General features: G+C 39.8%; 1 protein-coding gene across 10 annotated transcripts in view; it reads left to right on the top strand.

Annotated features, from left to right (window-relative positions):
• The first annotated feature begins 2322 nt into the window (after positions 1–2322).
• The window catches only part of PDLIM5 (PDZ and LIM domain 5), a 196142-nt gene continuing 177615 nt past the window's right edge, over positions 2323–20849 (top strand). For 9 of the 10 annotated variants that reach the window (XM_070505354.1, XM_014839400.3, XM_070505353.1 and 6 more), the window contains exons 1-2: positions 2324–2467; positions 5679–5814. In XM_070505354.1, the coding sequence (XP_070361455.1) occupies positions 5719–5814 (96 nt within the window). In that variant the 5' untranslated portion in view covers positions 2324–2467; positions 5679–5718. Of the gene's footprint in view, positions 2468–5678; positions 5815–20849 lie in introns of all 10 variants that reach the window. The other variant, XM_070505355.1, reaches the window with a different exon arrangement.

The following is a 20849-nucleotide window of genomic DNA, read 5'->3' as shown; positions in this document are numbered from 1 at the left end:
AATACCTACTCTATATGGTTGTAACAATTAAATAAGATAATGTGAATAAATCACCAAGAACATAGTACATGCATAATGAAGGTAAGGTTTTCTACTTGTCTTTTATGACACATAAATAAATCTAATCAATTGGTTAGGAAAGTTTCATGTGGCCACCATTTATTTAACAATTACTCAGTGCCAGGCATGTTGCAAGGTGCTTTATATCTATTGTCTCTACTCCTCATGACAACCACAAAAGGTTATTTCTAATTATCAATTCTTTTAAGATGAAGAAACTGAGATAAGTTGCTGCTGTCTGAGATGCATGGTTCTCACCTAAGCACAATACACAGTAAATTGGGGATATAGAGGTATATCTGGGGGATTGGTTTTTAAGCATTTCAGTTTAATAATTACCTGGAGGTGGGTAGGGAGTATTCGTTAAAAAGGCAGATTCCTGGGGCCCACCTGCAAAGATCCTGGATCTGGGGGAGGTCCGGGAAAATGCAATTTTAACCAGCCACAAATGTCATTCTGATGCAGTTGGTTCTTCAGGGGAAACGGATAGATATCAGCCTTCACATCTTACCTTAATCTGGCTCATTCACTCTCTACCCTAGGCTTTCAGCTGGGGGAGGAGGAGGAGGACTGAGAGGTAGGCCAGCATCTGTAGGCTAAAATTAAATTTGCAAAGGTAGGCAACACTGCCCCTACTCAATTCTTCCTCATCACCTCGAGATGATATTTCCAAATGCTGCCTGTAGTTCTCCATGTCTTTAGTCAACCTTTGTTGATCCAGCTCAATTTAACTGTAGCAGCAGCAGACAGATGAGGAGGAGCAGAGATGGGACCCTCATAGGGTAACTCCGGCCATGGTCTTGCGGAGCTGTCACAAGCTGTCGTCTCTTGCAACCTGAATTTACTTAACTGTAAATGGAGAAGACATTCATCTTATAAAATTATTGTAAGGATTACCACATTGTCTAGCACATGGCAGTTATTTGAAAATGGCCACTATTATTATTATTTATTTAATTTTGAGGTGAGATGTCAAACATGATAAAATATATTAAAGAACTCTGTAAATGAACTCTCACACTAGGAAACCCTTTCCTCCAACATAATCTTTTGGAGAATGTGATGAAAGCTATGGAGAAGTGCCATCCAGTGAAGATATAATGCGAGTCACACAGTAATTTAAAATTTTTTAGCATCAGATTAAAAAGGCAAAATTAATTTAACGTATTTTAGCCAAATATAAAAATCTTACCGTTTCAACATGTAATCAATATAAAAATTATTAATGAGGTATTTTATATCATATTTTTCATAATAAATCTTCAAAATTCAGTGTGCATTTTTACACTTCCATCATATCTCAATTTGGGAACTAAATTTTCAATGGTAATGTGAAATGTAGTCCAAGCCAAACAGTAAATTGTATTTAACGCTAATTTTTACTGTGCTTCAGTTTTAAAATGCAAATTAACTGGAATTGTATAAATCAAAAAATTCAGCGCGTCCATCGCGGTAGCCACATTTCAGACGCGCAGTCGCCGCCCCAGCCGGTGCCTCGGCTTTGGCAGAGCAGTTCCGGCGCTGCTCCTCTAGAATCTTGTTTGCACTTGTAGGGGATTCAAGGACCCCACGAAGTTCATCCTTGCATTACATGTCCCTTAGTTAAGACTTGTCTTTTTCACATTTTATTAGCCAATTTACAGTTTAAAACAGTCAACAAGATACTTTCCGTGTGTTTACTGAACATTATTCAAGTCTGCTTGTGAATAAATTCCTTGGGCTAAATCAAGCAACTTTGTGGAAACTGGAAAGTGGGCTATTGATTCGGACTTAGAAAATAAGCTGAGGTTGCATAGTGGTTGAATCACTTTTGGCCGCTACTCTATCACTGCCTTCTGGTGTGATCACAGGATTTAACTTCTAGCTATTAGGGTTACCGGTTTTCACCTTCCTGACCCACAGACTTCAGGGTCTGCACTTCTCAGGGCACGTAAATAAGCTCTCTCAAAGAACCAGGCAGTAGCCGCTGAACTTGCAGATAGGGATTGATCCCAAACTCCCTTCTATTTTTAGCTAGAGAAACTGCTTGCCAATTCAAAGTTTCTGGAGGGACAAATGCGTCCACTCCAAAGCAGACACGTGCAGCAAACCATTGCCAGGTACTGCTCCAAATGCCCTAAGCCTACTCCCACCGAAACTCGGGAGCGCCCCTGTTTTCCGCGGCGCCTTGCCTTCAGCTCGCCCCAGCAGGCCCGCGCACCAGCTCCCCGGCAGCCGACTCCGCCCGCTCGGGGCAACCTTGCCCGGCTGGGGGCGTGGCCGGGAGCGGAGGGGGCGTGTCCGGCCGGGGGCGGGGCCGGAGGGCGCCAGGAGGCGGAAGTTCCCGCGGGCCGTGGGGACAGCGCACGCACCGCGAGTCACTTGTCAGCGCTCGTCTGAGGTGGAGGCAGCGCCGCGCCGCGCCGAGGTGAGTGGCTGGCGGCCGGGGATGCGCGTCGCCGGTCTCCCGCAGGGAGGAGGGAAGGAAGCGGGCGCCGGGCGCGTGGAGGGAAGCCGCGCTCGGGAGGCGGAGGGGCGCGCCTCGGGCGGAGCTGCGCTTCAGGTGCTTTCTGGGCGCCGAGCGGCGGAGGTGGGAGGGCGGCGCGCGAAGAGGAGCTCCCGGGGGCGGGCGAGCCCTGGAAGTCCCCGTCCCGGGCGGCCGGGCGCGCGCGGCGGAGGCAGCGACGCGGAGGGCTCCCGGGCACCCCCGCACGGCCCGCGGCCGGGCGCCCCCGCCGGGGCTCGGGTCCCCCGCGTCCTGCGCGCATCTCTCGGGGGTGTGGGGAGGCAGCGGGACCGAACGGGGGAGAAAGGCGTGTTATTTTTTGTTTACTTTCACGCTGAGAAGCGTCTATTTCCTCCCCGATATTTACGATTGTGTAACCTGTTTGGGGAAAACTTCCCCGTGTCCCGAAATAAAGCTGGTTTAAAAAAACAAATCTGTCGTGATCGCCAGATTTATTAATACTTGCGTACTTCTTGGGGCTTTTCTAAGACGGTGCCTTCAGTGCGTTTGACAATAAGTGGAAAAAGGAAGGGCGTATGGACCGGGCAGGGCTTGGAAAGAACATTCGTGGCTGCGCTGGCCAGGGCAGGTCTGGAGTGTGAGCGCCAGGTCCTACCCCCGGGCCGCCTCCTGACCGTGCGGACGTCGGAGCCCGCCCGCCGCGGAAACAGCCCGCTCGGGAGCCTTATTTGGCAAACAGGGCGAGGCGTGAACCTCTGCTGGGAAACTGTCCCGGCGGCTGCTTTCATCCTGTGCCTCTGGCCTTTCGTTCTTCAGCCCTTCCTCCATCCTCTCTCAGTCTGGGGAAAAAGAGACTCTCCAGATAGTGCTTGTGAATTTCAGGCCCTTCTTGTCACTCTGAGTGGTCCTACTTTCCCCTTCCCACCCATTAAAGAAGTTGGGATAGAAGTGTGGGCGTTACCAAGCTTCCTTCCCAAGTCCTAGAGCAAAGACATTATTTAGACTTTCCCTGAAAGAAAATCCAGAGCTATACAGAAATTCCAACATTTTCCACGTGTTTGAAAGCAGAATAGGCTGCTCACTATTTCCTGCCTGCTTGGTATTTTAGGAGGAGTTTGGGCACTAATAACTAGATGGAGGAAACCTGGAAAAGGCTGATAATGTACTGTTGCTTAAGGATCGGAATATTTTAAGGCGAATGAAGCTAGCTGAGGGAGAATACTAGAAATAAAACCTCACTGACTAGAAATGAAATGATACTGGTTTTGTAGTGTGGCTGTGACCTTGCCAGTGCTAGAAAATTTAATAACCAATGGGAGAAGTCTGGAAGGGAACTCGCAAGTAAAGGGAAGTTGCATGTGCTGTGGGTTGATATATAAATTAAATACATTTTCTTGTAGGGAACAGTGGGGCCAGAGGAAGTTGAGCCTAACTTTCATAGTCTCCTCTTGACACAAGTTAAAGATTAAAAAAGGAGGGGCAGGCAGCCTGTGAAGTCTGTTGGCTGTACATGCTTCTGATTTGTATCCTGTGCCAATATCAAAACTGTCCTCCTGCACTGGGTCTATGAAAATCCTCCCTTATTATAGCAGGAAAGCAATTTAATTTTGTGGTTCCTCCTTGCCTCCCTACTACTGGTTTTTCGCATGTTTCTAGCAGTTTGACTTCTGGCTTGGCCTTTGGGTCTTTTTAGTGCTTGGTGCCTGTTCCATCAGCCCTGAAGTAATGTTATTATTGCCCAGTAGCTCAGGGTACCACCATGCCAGCGGAAAAGCTCATTTAGCTTCTAGGTAGATCTCGTGCAGATTTCTGCTGATTTAACTTTATTTAAGAACTGGACTTATTTGAAAGTTTTGCCTCATTTTCCCCTTATGAGAAGATGGAATGTTTGCCTTTAATACACTGGTTTGAATAACTACACTGCCACTTTTAGTTTGGTAGGATGGGATAGAAATTTTGAAAAAAATGGAAAAATATTTTAAGACATAATAAAAGGTGATGATTTGGTTGAACAGTGCAGATTTTCCAAGGAAGTATATCTTAAACAGCTTTTTTAGAAAAAATGGTTTTAAACTTATTAAATTATACATCTGTTATATTTCAAATATTTTAAAGGAGGGAAATGGTATGTTTCTTAGTATTACATTTTAGAAAATCTCCATTCCTACCAATTTCTCCCATCCACATCTAGCCACCATAACAACCAATACCAAACTCAAGTCACACTTTTTTTCCTTTAGTTTTTTATTATATAAAAGTACTATCGTGAGAGTCATTCTGAACACACTTAGAGCAAAACACAGAAAAAGGACCACTGAAGTGTCGGTTCTTTTCTAAAGCTCCAGTTCCCTGTCATGTGTTAAGATTAACCCTGTGCTCCTACCATGGTTAGTCACTTTTGTTCACCGTGTGCTCACTACGCACTCTCTCTCTTGCCTGATGTGTGTAGGCAGCAAAAAGCAGTTCTGACTGAAATCTCACCTTGCTGGAGTATTGCCTATCATTGCCTGACAGAAGGAAAAGTAAATATTACTTTCAGTGTGGAAAATGCCATGTCCATATAAAAGGAAAGACAAATTGTAATTTAGGATGGAGGGAATAGTTTTGTGCATTAAAAAACATCTCATTTTAAAGAATTTCGTATTTGGAAAGCATGAACGAGAGTCTATGAACGTGCAGTCCTTTTCATATGTTAGAGTAACTTAGAAGGTAAGTAAGTGACATTGAAGGACTCTTGCCAACTGCAGGCAAAAGAATGCATGAGGTAGAGGGAAGGGAAAATCATTTTCAATTAAAACTGAAATAGAATCTTGTTGTTTTTTATATATATAATGAAGTGTTGTAAAGTGCTTCGAGTTAAAGTTTGTATTGCAGGAAGCCACAGATTGGATCGCAGCAAGTTGCAGAACTGATCAAGTATCTAGAAATATAATTCTGATATGGAATTTTTAGACTCTGGAAATTGGCTTGAATTTAGAAATTGTATATTAGCTCACAGATTCCTTTTCTTAGACTGAAATGGGAACTTAATATGTGTTTGTGCTGTATTTCCTCTTATACCCCCAAAACGAAATACTGAACATCATTTAGTTGGGTTTATATTAAATACGTTTCAATATGTAATAGAGTTTCAAATAAACATTTTTGTTAACCATCTAATTTTCTTTCACAGTCTCTCATTTTCTGGGATTGGACTTTGAGCCATTAGAATCATGAGCAACTACAGCGTGTCCTTGGTTGGCCCAGCTCCTTGGGGTTTCCGGCTGCAAGGTGGCAAAGATTTCAACATGCCTCTGACAATCTCTAGTGTAAGCAAACTTTACAGATTTTGTTACAGATGTTCATTCACTGCTTAGTCCTGGAAACTTCAGGGCTGAGTTGTTGAATTCTCTGGATGACCTGTACTCTGCTTATTACAATTGCTTCTAGGATTTGATCTCAGCACAGTTAGTTATCTGTAATAAACGATGGTGCGGGGAGGGAATTTAGCAAGGATAATTGATTTCAATTAAGTTTATTTTCAGTTTCCCTTCATCTTATTAATAATAAAGTGGACAACATTTCACACTAGAGCAGACTCCAAATCTTTGAACTGCCACCAGTTTGTGGAATTCTCTGGGCCTTAGTTTCTTCCTACGTAATGTTAGAAGGTTGCACTAGGGGATTTTCATGGTCCCTTTCAGCTCAAAGCTGTTTATTAAACACTGTTGATCAATATGGAGTGAAATGACTGTTTGTGGTGTTATTTCCTCAGCTCTGGTGAAGGTGGTAGCCAACAGTAAAATGGCCCAAAGCTACTTCCCTTTGAAGAGGAATTGAAGGGCTTGGATCTCCAGCTAGATAGGCAGCCTATGAATAATTGAGATTTGGCTGTTCACCTCAGTATGCGTTTAGTTTGACTGTATTCTGTGTATATATTTTAAGGATCTGTTTTCATGAGATGATGATACCGATGAGGGGAGTAATTACAGCTTTTGTTTGTTGAGGCTTGACGACGTGTCAGGCACTGGTTCACTTTCATCATCAGTGGGTAATTATTGCTATTAATTACTTGTAAACTTTTCAGAGGATTTTTTTAATATATTCGAATAAATATGAGTATCTACTCATTTTACTTATATGGTAGCATATCGTACGCACTGTTCCACACCTTACTTTTTTCTCAACAAGTGCCGTGGAGAACTTTCCCTATTAATATATAAAGAGTTTTATTTTATTTATTTTTTTAACAACTGTATAGAATTTTATGGGGCCGGCCCCATGGCCTAGTGGTTAAGTTCACGCCCTCCGCTTTGGTGGCTCAGGGTTCGGATCCTGGGCGTGGACATAGCACTGCTCATTAGGCCATGTTGAGGTGGCGTCCCACATGCCACAACTAGAGGGACCCACAACTAAAATACACAACTATGTACTGGGGGTATTTGGGGAGGAAATAGAAAAAGCAGGGAAAAAAAAGAAGATTGGCAACAGTTGTTAGCTCAGGTGCCAATGTTTATTTTTTTATTTTTTTAAAGATTGGCACCTGAGCTAACAACTGTTGCCAATCTTTTTTTTTTTTCTGCTTTATCTTCCCAAACCCCCCCCCCCCCCCCCCCCCCCCCGCCCCGTACATAGTTGCATATCTTAGTTGTGGGTCCTTCTAGTTGTGGCACATGGGGCACTGCCTCAACGTGACCAGAGGAGCAGTGCCATGTCCTCGCCCAGGATCCGAACCCTGGGCCGCCACAGTGGAGCCCTCGAACTTAACCACTCGGTCACAGGGCCGGCCACCAATGTTTAAAAAAAAAAAAGAAAAAATTTTTCTTGTAGAGAAGTTACATTTATTTAACCAGTCCTCTATTCAAGGGCATTTATATTTGTTTCCAGTGTTGGTATTGCAAACAGTGGATACCATATATACATGATTTTCTTTGTATATATAAAATTTTGATAGGTTGTGCTGATTTACACTTTTGTGCAATGCAGGAAAATATCAACCCCCAGGGCCCTACCCCACCTCTCCCACAGCCTTACCAGCAAACTTTTGGATTTTTGCCAGTACCTTGCACGTATCATCTCTTTTAGTTCTCCTGCCAACCTGCGAAATAGTGGTGTCATTCCCCTTGTCCAGACTATGCTGTGAGCTCACATGGCTGATGTGGAAGAGGTGGCTTTCAAGCCATGACGCTATGCTGCCTCCCTAATAATAAACTTCCTCCTAAATTTGGGTAGATTATTTCTCTGATCAGATATTTAGAAGTTTATGGTTTTGTTATAATTGTATATGTGTAAATACATATATGTATATACTTACATTGCTTCTTACACTGTATGTATCCAACTTGATTTTGAAAAATTAAAAATAAATTTGTAACACTTACATATCTCTATGAAAATACTGGAAATCCCAGTTTACTAGTGAAGTTTTCCTTGTTTCTTGGCTGTGGACTTTTAGTTATCTTTAATTTATTGCTAATTTCTGTCTTGATTCTGGTTAATCAGATTTTACAAGGAAATCCATATACATAATCCACCCTGCAACTTTTAGGACTTTTTGTGGTTGGATGAAATTTTAAATGTAAAGTATCCATGTGAAAATGTGCCTTGTCATTTATTATTGTTTGAGCAAGGCCGGGTTTTTTTTTCTCCTGCTGAAGAGCTATTATGAGGAAAGGAACAATATTTGAATATTGTCTGTTTTTATGTTCTGTTAACATTATTTTATATTAAGTCTGAATATCCTACTTTATGATAATGGATTAAAGACAGTTATTGTTTAGTTTAAATTACTTCCACTTTTGCTTAAAAACAAAAAGCCCAGAAACAAATTGACACCTAAATGAAACAAACTTAATGGTCACTTTGTTGTTTGGTAATCCAAATGCAAATGAAATATGTAAATTTTGTGGTGCCTTGCCTTTAAAAAAGTTTTCTGTGCTTCAGTTTCCTGGCAGACAGTTTGAGGCGCTCGCTCCATGTTGTGATGCTGATACAACAGAACACTGTGTACATACATGTGTGCCCTCCCCTGGCACAGAAGAAATGCTTTCCTTGTGTAGACAGAGTGCTAATTAAAGGATTTTGAACATACTGATTAAAAGAGACTACGGTAACAAAGCTGCTGAGTTATTTCTGTTCTCTTACAAAAGTCTCGGCCCTCTCCTGTGACCTTTTTGGGCCTTGTGCAGTGGGGCATGCAATTCATTCTGGGCTGGAGAGGGTGGGAAGGGGAGGGGGAGGAGAGAAGGGAATGTTGGCTCAACTGTGCTGCTAGGCTGTTGGCCTTTCATTGTAGTTATTTTTAACCCCTTGTGTGGTTCAGTTTAAACATGCCTGGTAACGTTGCCTAATAAAGATGTGTGCTTAATAACTGATTTATATTGGTGTAGTAAGATTATTAATGTTATACCTCATCTTAATTAGTTCTCTGGTTGTATTTATTCTGCCTTAATTATGTAAAATTATTGGGATATTTCAGTAGTTACCAGATTATTTAATTAATAGTATCAAGAAGCAATTAAAACTTGAAAGCATGCCTTAAAACATTTAATTTAGTGATTCTCTTATTTTAATAATGTGTATGAAATTCTTTGCAAGGTCTGGCACATAGTATTCTCTCAGTTGTTATCTTTTGCAATACTATTATTATAAAATTAAAAAAATGACTTAGAGACTTGAAACATGAAGTCCCTCATAATTGTAGGAAACGTAGCAGTTGTTTTTTTGCTTACTGTCTGTCTGAATTAGAAAAGAAAAGAAAAACACAAGTTTGTGCTTAGCTAGGAACCTGCATGTTTATATTTAAGAGTTCAAAAGTATTCAGTTTTTCCTCTGGTCAGGTATTATGTTGAATTCCAAAGGACTATTTATGTTCCTTTATAACATTGGAACTCTGCGATAGCAAATGTATTTGAGATAAATAAGTCATTGGCTGCGACTTGAACATTCTGTTTTCTTGAGATTTTGGTATTAGCATATGAATATGCAACTATGACTGCATCTTAAAGTAGACAAACTATAAAATTTTAACATTTCATTCCAATTTGTTCATCACCTATATTGCATACTTTTTTAGTAGGTGGATTTCTAAGATAAGATTGGTAGTTCCTGCAAACTTTTAGAAAGATCCTCACATTGCTGTAACTGCCTGATCACATGTCATTGTCTGCAATTTCCTATCCTTAAAATGGACTGCTGGCTACAGGAGTTTGCAGACTGTCTTTTTATGACCCTGTATTTATGGAATTGCCTGGAAGCCATGGAATGTGGGGATGGGTTTCCTTGTAGCAGTGTGGGTTTGTTGATCTTTGCCAGTATATTTTATAAGAAGAAATAGGAGACTTGTGGCACAATACCAGGCCATATTTTGGCAAGTTGATGTTCCTCATGATGGAATTACAAGACGGATAATGTATTTGTGAATAACATCTTTCCTTTTTCTTGGTGAGGAAGATTGGCCCTGAGCTAATATCTATTGCCAGTCTTCGTCTTTTTGCTTGAGGAAGATTGTTGCTGAACTACCATCTGTACCAATCTTCCTCTGTTTTCTATGTGGGATGCTGCCACAGCGTGGCTTGATGAGCGGTGTCTAGGTCTGTGCCCAGGATCTGAACTGGCAAATCCCAAGCCGCCGAAGTGGAGTGCAAGAACTTAACCACTATGCCACTGGCGAGGTTCAGTTTGTGAATAACATCTTTTAAGTACATCATCCTAAAGTGAAATGTTCTGTGTGTTATTTTCTGATGTATGATGCTTGAGTTTTCTCTTAAATGTAAATATTTGGATTTCCCGAAGGTGATCTCGTAATTCTCCATAAACACATCTACGACCTTTCTTTTCAGGTAAGAATGAGGTCAGACGGTTTAATACTTAAATAGTAATGACTTTGATTTTCAAGAGTTAGGGCATGATCCGTTGTTACTAGCTCAAACAAGGTTTTAGTTGGATTTGAAAAGCAGAAATTTACTATTTCCTGGAGTATAGAGCCCTGATTGGGAGTATAACATAGAACAGAGCAAGACAGAATCCTGAAACACTTTGCTGTAAATTCATTCATTCAGCAGTTAAAAGGGATACTTCCTAGAAGCCATTGAAGAAGTCATAAAGTATTGGAGAGTACAAAGGTTGGGGAGAAAGAATAAGTACAGTACCAGAGACAGTGTCATAAGACTTGTCACAAGAACATATTTGATGAAATGACAAAGATAGAGTAAGTGTTTCTCAGTTTCAGTGGGCAGAGATCTTTTGTATTTGTGGAGTTTGTCTTCCTACAGGAGAAATTAATTGAACTGGTCTTTGAAGGATGAAATTTGAACACCTCAAAGTCAAGATTTTTTCTGTGTTGGTTTTCAGTGCAAAGTGAAGATGAAGCCTCTTTTTGCAATTGCTTGACTGAGTAAAGCTGTGAATCCAGTTGAGAGATTCTCCAGACAGGCCAGCTGCAGAGTTTTCCTCCTAGAGGAGGAGAGAAAGAGGCTTTTAGTCCTTTCAAGCTGAAATGGGAGAACCCTCCTACCTTGAATAAATGGGCCCATTGTTAATTTTAAGCTGTTGAGTATTTTCTTTTACATTCCCTCCCAACTACCCTGTCATTATGCCAAGTTAGAAAGTTGATAATTTCGTTTGTGTAACTATATAATGTATATTTCACTGTCTACTTTTAAAATATTAATTACCTTTTGTGTGGGGCTTAGGGACCTGCTTTTTCTACATGGCAGTTTTCTATCATTTGTGGTCACAAGAATCAAGAATCTCAAGATAATTCTGAAGATATTTTTCAGGTCTGTTATTTGTAAAGAAATGAAATCTTATCAGTATGTTTTATTGCAAATTAATAGTTTTAGAAAAAAGGGGCATGCTTATTTAGACTTTAATGAATGTTAGGCATTTTGGAAAGTTATTTGTTAAAATAAGAGGAATTTTACTGCTATGCAGGACATTTGTAGCTCATGGAGGAAACAATATCGTTGAGAGTGAGTGAAGTAAGAATAGCACTTTAGACCTAAGGAGATTTTCATCCAACCTGTTCACCTGCTCAGGAGTTAGATGTAATGCCGACCTACTTAAACTGAGATTACTGAAGCCCATGAACTTATTTTCAGTGATTTTTGAGAACCTTGAAGGTAAAGAGCTTGTCTTTATGAGGGTGTTGGTCAGGCTGCAGTGTGCAGATAGGGTGAGCCGGTTGTCTTTGTCCAAAGCATCCTGTTTATAAGAGTTCTTGCGCAGATTCCCATGGACCGCAGGACCAGTCATGGCCTTGTCCCACAGTTATGACTGCGTGGAGGAGAAATGTGTTAGGAGTTCATCTGGAAGCAGACATTGCTCTGGACAAAAAGAGAGGTCATATCTTTGGCGTCTTATAAGGGATAATGATGTTTCAGCTTTAGTAGGTGAGGCTCTAGGCCTTTAAGTAAGCTTTCGAGATGTAGAAACATTGAGTATATAATAAAAAACAGAACAAGACCCTAGCATGTGAAATATTAATATATGTATGCATTTGCAAATAAATGACATAGTAATGGGAATGAAAAGAGAAAACATCAGTTTAAGCAACTGAAGAGCAGTGAGCACGGTGACTCCTGACATGGGTATTCCAGAAGCAGAGCCACTGATAGCCCTGGGAATGCAGGGTTGGTTTTTTAATTACAGAGTGGGAAAATCGCTTTTCTAGCACAGATACTCTGTTTTTATTACGGTTTTTTTAAGGTAATAAAATATTTATGAATGGATGGAACAGACAGAATTGAATGAGTGTGTGAAGTTGGGTTTGGAAGAATTTTTCCTACTGTTAAAACTGAGTTTCTCAAATCTCATAATCACTTCCCCCATCTTCCCTCACCTTGTTTTTTTTCTTTCCTGTTGCATAAGTGGCGTTATCTGCCCTTCTGTAAATACTCAGATTTCTTTTACAGCTGATGTTGTTGCCCATTTTGTGTGACAGTTACTGGAACAGAGTTCATCGACCTCTTGGCGGTTAGTACTCCCAGCAGGCCGAGCAGTTGCAGCCACTGTCCCTGAGAGACCACCAAGAGACTGAAATGAACTGGGACAGTCGACAGGAGTGAATGAAAAAGAACAAGTTAGAGGGAAGGAGAAAAGAAAGAGGGAATTTTTAAAAGGCCGCAGGAGGAACAGTTATTTACTGGGTCAAATTTGGCACTCAGGAAATTTTAACCTTTTAAAGTTTGGTTAATTTACGCTTTTCTTTAGGTAAGACATTCATATGATTTGGAACTCAAAAGATGCTATAAGGTTTAGAGGAAAGAGTCTCCTATCGCCAGGCCATTCATTTCCTCTTCCTAGAAGCAACCTGTGTTAGCCGTTTCTTGTGTATACTTCCAGAGAAAATCTATACGGATATATGTAAATAGAAAATATCCTTACCACCCCCCTTTTCAACACAAATAGTATCCTTAAAAGTATACTTTTTTCACTTAACCCCAAATCAGTAAATGTAGCCTCGTTCTTTTTGTACAGCTGTGTTGCGTTTGGATTTATCATAATTTATTTCACCAGTTCCTAATGATGGACAGTTAGGTTGTTTCTAGTCTTTTATTGACACTGCAGTGTAATTTTTGCACATACATATATTTTGCCTATGGCGAGCCTGTCAGATAAATTTCCTAGAAATGGAATTGCTGAGTCAGAGGGTTGTATGGGTTGTATGCATTTGTAATTTTGATTAATATTGCTAGAGTGTCTCTCTAGAGACACTCCTACCCACAGTGTGAGCATGCCAGTTTCCTCATTCCTGTGCTAGCACACGTTTCAACAGACTTTGGTCTTTTCCAATCAGATAGGCCTGTTTCCACCTTTCTCCTTTTTATGGGGTTTGCTCATAAGTATTCTGCTGAGGATTCTGCGTTCTTAAGTGGTTCATTGTTTTCCATTTTGCCTGAGAATATACACAAGAAAAATGTGCTGCCCTTATTGAAATGACACCATTAGTTTCTAGGGATGCTGTTCTTTGAATTTATCCATTCAGAGCTTTAATAGTTATCTCTATCATTTGTTTCCTATTTCTAAACGGATTTCCTCTCTGTGTTAACATATCACTTCCAATTATATGGCAAAAGATTTTTTATGGAACAGTGTTTGGCATAGTGTTCCCGTCATAGACTTTCTGACAAATTAAATCACATTTAATAGATGCAAGCTTGTTATCTTTGGAGTTTGTCCAGTAACCTGATGTATTGTGTGGTTTTGAATCCCACTCTTCTCCAGCTCCCTATAAACGACCAGGAGACTGACTATAATGAGGTGTTCCTAATGGTCCTGGGACATAGCAAAATTCTCTCTTAGGAGCCTCACTGTGTTTTTATCATCAACCTTTGTGAGCCAGTTAACTGAAGTCACAATGGGTTATGGAGTGTTCCACAGCACAGCGAGTCGAGTCAGGCATTGTAAAGGATTACTGATGTGTGTGTGGCACAATGTATTTATTCATTTTGCCTGGATGTAAGCAGTAGAGTGTATATGTTGATAATCTTGGTGACAAAAAGAGTAAGGATGACAGGAATGTTTGTATTTTTATGTGCTTAAAGATGGGGGAAGGAGGAATTTCCCTTTAATGTGTTGCTGTAATTTTTTAAGTATCATGAGAAGAGCTTAGAACTGGATAAGAATTTGCATCATTTGTGATTTGAATTCTGTGACTTGTTAAACATTTTTCCTAGGATCCAGAAATTGATCTAGCAATGACCACTGTTCTTCATGATAACTGTCTTGGGTAAATTTTGATTTACCAAAAGAGGTAGTGGTTATTTTAATGACATTAACAATTGAATGCCGTATACCATTGATTCCATCAGGAATTTAAATGTTGTGATTTGGTTCCAGTGAGGATCCAGTTATTAACTAGTATTTCTCAAATGATTTCTGAGATATTAACTTTTAGAGACGGTAAAATTAAAAAATTTTGTAGGGTTGTCTAATGCTAGCCAGAGGAGATTGTGGGTATGTTCTTAAAGTATTTTTCTTCTTGAAAAAAGGTACTGGAGAACAAATGTTCTTTAGAAAACAAAACCTTTGTCCTTTAACTAGGGACCCTTAGAGATGTTCTGGAGAACAAGCATTGTTACACATGTAATTTTTATGATTTTGGACATTCTCTTGAAGTATCTCTGTGCTACTAACTTCCAAATATTCTACAAATGGTTCTTTTGATCTTTTAATACTAGGCATTTCTGTTTATATGTACCTCCAGCCATTCTGGAAGATTCTAGTTAGCTGGTAGCCAATTCTCAGAGTGATACTTTGATATTTTAGCAGATAAGGGTGTTTCCAAACTTCATCAATGGCTTATCTCTTCTTAGGTCGGTTCCTCATCCTCAGGCTGGCACCTTGCCCAAGCAGGAATTCTAAAATCCTACATTCAATACGTTACTACCCTCTTTAAGAATTGTGAGGGCTTCCCATTGTCTGTTGAATTATTGCTTAACTTGCCTGTTTGCGGTTCAGCACTGGATGTAAATGGGCCTACTTAATACAATGGAGTTTATGGTCCACAATGCCTATTTTGAACCCTGAAGTCCTTGGTCCCTTTATTCTTTGTGCCCACTACTTTTGTTTCTTCTTATCCCCAAAGCCCTACCCATCCTTTAAGGCACATACATATGCCAGGTGCTCTTCAAACTGTTTGAGTGCTCCACCTGACTTCGGTCTTCTTTCTTTCCTGTATTAAATAATAATAATAATAATGAAAATCTGCTGACATTTATTGAGGCCTTGTTATTGTCTGGGCCCTCTTCTGGATGTTTTGCACATGTTCGATTATTGGATTCTCATAACAACCCTCTGAGGAAGTATGATTTTATATCTCTGATTTACAGATGAAGAAACTGAGGGACAGACAAGTTAAATAAGATGCCCGGTGTTACACAGTTAGTAGTTGGTTGGGCTTAGGATTTGAAACTAGTCCAACTGTGTAGTAGTAATGCTTTTAACCAGGGTACTCTGTTTTCTGGGAAAAGATGGCAGCTTTCACTGCTGACAGCCAAGTTTGTGTGTGTGTGTCTTAGAGAGAAGACGTGCTGTGGAATCAAAGACCTGTATAAATGGGACTAACTGAGATTATTAAGAAGAAACGTGACTGGTTTCCAAACTAATCATCAAAATCATCAATGAGATTTTAAAAATGTAGATTCTGAGACCTTGCCCCAGACTTTGAATTCAGGATGTTTAGGGATTCTCACATGCTTTCTGGATGTTTCTCATGTACAATTTCAGTTCTATTTTGTACACTAATGTTTGGGAACTGTATGTAGCTGTGCTATTTTAAAAAATATTTTTATTATGGAGCTTTTATTACTTAGATCATTTAAGCAAAAAGATTAAGGCAGAGGTACAATGGAACTGCTATTGACTAAATAACGTGTCAGATCTCCTTTTCTCCAGCAACTACTCTTCCTATTTTTCAGAGTTCAGTCATCATCCGTCACATCCTTTTTGGAAATAAATGGCAGTTTTAATAATATATGATGTCAAGTTTTAGTTCTGTTTATGATGCTGTATCTTTGTGACAAAAGATTTAGAGGACTTTAAGATGGCATACTACTGATAGTGTTTTAATACTATAAAGTTTAATAATGAATGTTAAATTTATCAAAGACTTTGGCTATACTAGGTTTTGTTTTGCTCCTCATTATTAAGCTAAAGTGGCAATATTTAAATTAAAAAGAACCAGCTACGGTCCTGCTGAGGCCATGGACTAGAGATCAGTTAAAGTTTTGGTCTCCATATTAGATTTGACAGTTTAAGTACATATAAATAGGTCATATACTTTGTTAAATCAGGAACTTCTCTCACCAGGAAAAAAATCTACACTTTGGTCTTATTTTCTCTAGATCGTGTTAGAATTCCCAGTGTGTGTTCAGTAACTATTGACTGATGATCATAATGATAATAAGAGACAAATGGGAAGCTGGGTTGCAATAGAATCAAGTTTTTTCCGGATTTGTTTTGTTAATGTACATGATTGATGGTTAGAATTGGCTGATGAAACATTTTGGTTTTCTTTGTTTTTAGTCCTAGTCAGGGTTTAAGTTTCTAGGAAATGCCCCAGAAGTTACACCAGGTAATAGCCGCCTGCCTTCCAAGGTGTGGAGTCTTCCTGTGTGTCAGCCGGAATTTATTTTCTGTGTATTTGACCCAGCGGTTTTACTTCTGTGTTTTAGTGTCATACACAGCAAAGGATAACCCCTTGTCACGTTGCAGACAGTCACTTGGTGACTGAGGCCTAGTTCCCTTTGAGTATTATGGATCTTCTGTAGGAAGCCGTTTCTTCAAATGTTTCTCTCATGACACTTTGCCTCTTTTTATACCCCTGAGTGTTTGCCTTTAAAAGTAGTTCAGCTTTTAAATGTCTTTTTATGTATAACTCCTAGAAGTAAACCTTACACTTCAGATATGATAGGACTAGTGCAGAAGTATAGTTATTAAGTAAGGAGGCTGATTTTTGTGTGACTGGATAGTGCAGAGGTTAGGAGCTGCTCTGAGCAATGGGCTTGATGGTCCTTTCACTGTTCTCTGTACACTTTTGTCCTGGAGGTTAGGAGAGCCTCAGAGGGGCAGAGATTTGTGTGTGTGCACGTGTGTGCGTGCGTGTGTGCTATTTGCATGAAAGATCAAGGAACCTCGTGGGGAAGAATTTAGGAAACAGATAATTGAGTTATGTTCAAGCTTAGTTCTTGGAGATCTTTTTACTATTCCTCATTTTCTTTTAGGAGAGATGGTAAATTCTTGGTCCAGCAGGGTACATCCTCTTGGTATCATCTTCTGGCCAGTGCCCTTCCCTTGATGACTCATGCTAAGCCTGAGAGGAGCAGGTGTTAGTCAGCTCATATTTAGGGATCCCTTACTGTGTTCTAGGCCTGGGATACAGAGGGTGGGTCTCTATTACTGACAGAAAGGCACATGGAACCTGATATGGACTATAGGAAGGAGCTTGGACGTAGAGGACATATATGTAATCAGAGCCAGGAAAAGAGCACAGTAACCTGTGTGTTGACCATGCAGCCTGTGTCAGAATAGCAGGAAACTTCTAGACTGGGCTCCATAGAATACGTGGAGGAGACACACAAGTAGCAGCGGCAGACAAAATTTGTTATACCTCCATCTGGGCATGGTCATTTATTCAGTATCATTATTGAGCACCTACTGTGTGCTCAGTACTGGTCTAGGCACTGAAAATACAAGGATAAGCAAAACAAAGTTCTTAGTGTTATGGACCTTCTATTCTAGGAAGAGAGACTGATAACTCACAAGTATATAAATACATAAGCAGTGTGATTTAATAAGATGATGTGCTAGGGAATAATCAGGGGAAGAGGATGAGTGTCTGGGGTAAGGGTTTTACTTTAAATTGGGTGGCAAGACGGGCCCTTCTGACTGAAGAGGCAACAGTGACTGAAGAATAAGAAGCGGTCATAGGAAGAGCAAGGAGAACAGCACTGGAGGCATAGAGAGCAGTAGGTGCAAGGCCTTGAGACAGGAAAGAGCCTGGTGTGTTCAAGGAATAGAGAGAGGCCACTGTGGTGGCATGCACTGAGCAAGGAGGAAAGCAGAGTGAGACGAGGGAGGGAGGGGGGTCCATCCAGTGCCAGAAGGAGAGAGAAGGAGGTTCAGGGTGGGGAGGAGGATAACAGTGGGGCGTTGGTGGGACAGGGCGTGGGGACTTGAGAGGGAGTCTAATTCCTCTGGATCAGAGCTGAGCTTAGAGAGTGGGTTGCTGTTCTTGTGATCTTACCATATCTGCAAGTGGGTGTGTTTTTAAATAGGTTTTGATAGAAATTTCAAGGGGGGAATTCCGAACTTTTTTTTTTTTTAAGATTTGATTTTTTCCTTTTTCTCCCCAAAGCCCCCCGGTACATAGTTGTATATTCTTTGTTGTGGGTCCTTCTAGTCATGGCATGTGGGACGCTGCCTCAGCATGGTTTGATGAGCAGTGCCATGTCTGCGCCCAGGATTCGAACCAATGAAACACTGGGCCGCCTGCAGCGGAGCGCGTGAACCCAACCACTCAGCCACGGGGCCAGCCCCCCAAACTTTTTTGAGCAAAGGAATAACCACATAGTTTCCTTGTTGGCTATTTGAAATTAAAATACTCATTTTAATATATGTTTGTTTTGAAAAGTTATTTATAGTTAGAACAAGTACATTTTTATTATTTTTCATTGTTATTTGCACACTGATTAACACTGATTACATTTTCCTACTTTGTGTTCTTTTCAATGTTTTTATTATTACTGTAAGAGGCAGCTTGTTTCCCAGATGGCTTCTGTTTTCGTTTCCTTGTGATGTTACGACCTTTTCTACATCAGTAGAGCGATGTTGCATACACATTCAGGAGTTGTTTACAGATTATGCTGGTAACACTTTTGTTAGAGTCGGCCTCAAAGACAGAGTGAGTGTTAGGATGTTTATTCTAGGTCAGATATGTTGAGCTGAAAAAGGTTTTAAAATGTGGCTATTTTTAAAAAGAATGTTGTAGTCTATTGGTTGGTTAATGCACCCAATGCCAAAAGTTATGTTTTGTGATCCTTTTATCATTTCAGCTGGAGGGAGTTGATAAGTTTAAAGTTTTTCATTTCTCAACCTTTCAGGGAGGTCACTTGAGTAGGGTTAACATCTAATAAGAGAAGGCCAACAGTTGACAATTCAGTAAATTCAGATTTTCTTGCCTTAAACATTGTTAATGGATAAAAGTGTCATCAATATCATATCGCTGTAGTTCCGCAGTAAAACTCATATTACCTTAGCAAATGACATAACTTCATACTTCGTATTTAAGGTCAACTTTTTATAAATTCAGTGAAAGAATGAGTTTTCCTGTGAATTTTGGGGTATATTTGCAAAATAATGCTTTACAACCAAACTTATGATTATCTGTATTACATCAAGGATGATAAAATAATATACTAGTATAAAAGAAGTATTGCTTTAGATATAGTTTTCTTAATGATTTTTATCTTAAGATTTAAAGTAATCTAATAATAATTAATTTCTAACCTTAAAAAATACTCTTCATACAATTGTGATTATGTAATGATGGATGGTCAAGCATCTGTGAATATTTTATTACCAAAGCTAATATATTAGTATTGTATTTCTTATTGATTTTTTTTTTTTACAATGACTCTTTAGTGTTTCTATTTTCTCCAGACTACCATTTAAGATTATCTTTTTAGCGGACAATATTGTGCCTGCTCTTTACTGTAGTTGTTGCATGTGTAAGCTCTGGAGCACATGCCTGGGGCTGAATCCCAGCTTATAGTTTACCAGCTCTATAGATTTGGACAAATTACTTAACTGTGTCCCAGCTTCTTTAACTGTCAATTGGGGGTAAAAATAATACTTACATCATAGGATTGTTGAATTGAATAAATTAACACATGTGAAGTGCCTGGCACATAGTGGGTACTCAGTGAAAGTTACCTAATAATAATAAAGGTTACCTTATAGTAATCAATATTTACTGGTAATATCTAGTTGAAGCAGTTTTGCCACTATGATTGAAATAATATTTCTAGATCCATCACTTGTTAGATACTGTCATCTTCCAAATCAGTTCTGGTTTTATTTTCTGTAGGTTTTTAGATAAGATTCTTTAGAAGCTCCCTTCTCAACACGTGTGCACACGGGCGCACACACACAGTTTGAATTATTTCATGAAGCATCTTCTTTTAGAGGAGGTACATAATAAATATTTGTTGAACGAATGAGCCATTTCCTCCTCCTTTCTGTCATGAGCTGGCATAAACTCTCGAAGAGATTTGAAAGGAGACTTGGCACCAGTACTACCTCCAATGAGACATTCTTTCCACAGTGATTGCCGTTTACTATGGTTTTTTATCTTTTTAATTCTTTTAAAGTGACATGATAAGCTGTGTTGCTGGTGAGGTGGTTGCTCTAGGGAACAGTTTTCTTCTCCAGTGAAGAATAAGTTCAATGGTAAGAGAGAATATGTAAGTGGAATGTAGACTAGACGAGTTAAGCAGTGTGTCTGCCATTTGTACTGTCTCATTCCGGGAGCTTTTGCAACATCAGCAGCCTTCGTGTGTAGGTCCCTGTGCTCCTTCCTTGCCATCCTTCTTCTCTGGCCATAGCCAGCTGGAGCTGGGATGGGGGGCTGACCGAAATGTAGTCATCTTTAGACAAAGTTAGGAGAGGTGGAGTGTGGTCATACTGTTCACAGCTCTATGAATTTTATGAAATATAAAATTTAACTGCTCTGAACTTTAGTCACACAAATAAATATAAATCATTGCTATTTATTCATTGATTTATTTACTTATTCTGCAAATATTTATTGAGCATCTGTTATATGCCAGGCACTGTCGTAGTAAACTAATAAAAACAAGTT

This window comes from Equus asinus, chromosome 3, assembly GCF_041296235.1.
Source record: "Equus asinus isolate D_3611 breed Donkey chromosome 3, EquAss-T2T_v2, whole genome shotgun sequence".
NCBI lineage: Eukaryota > Metazoa > Chordata > Mammalia > Perissodactyla > Equidae > Equus > Equus asinus.
Note: the sequence above shows the minus strand (reverse complement) of the source record. Positions and strands in the feature narration are given on the sequence as shown.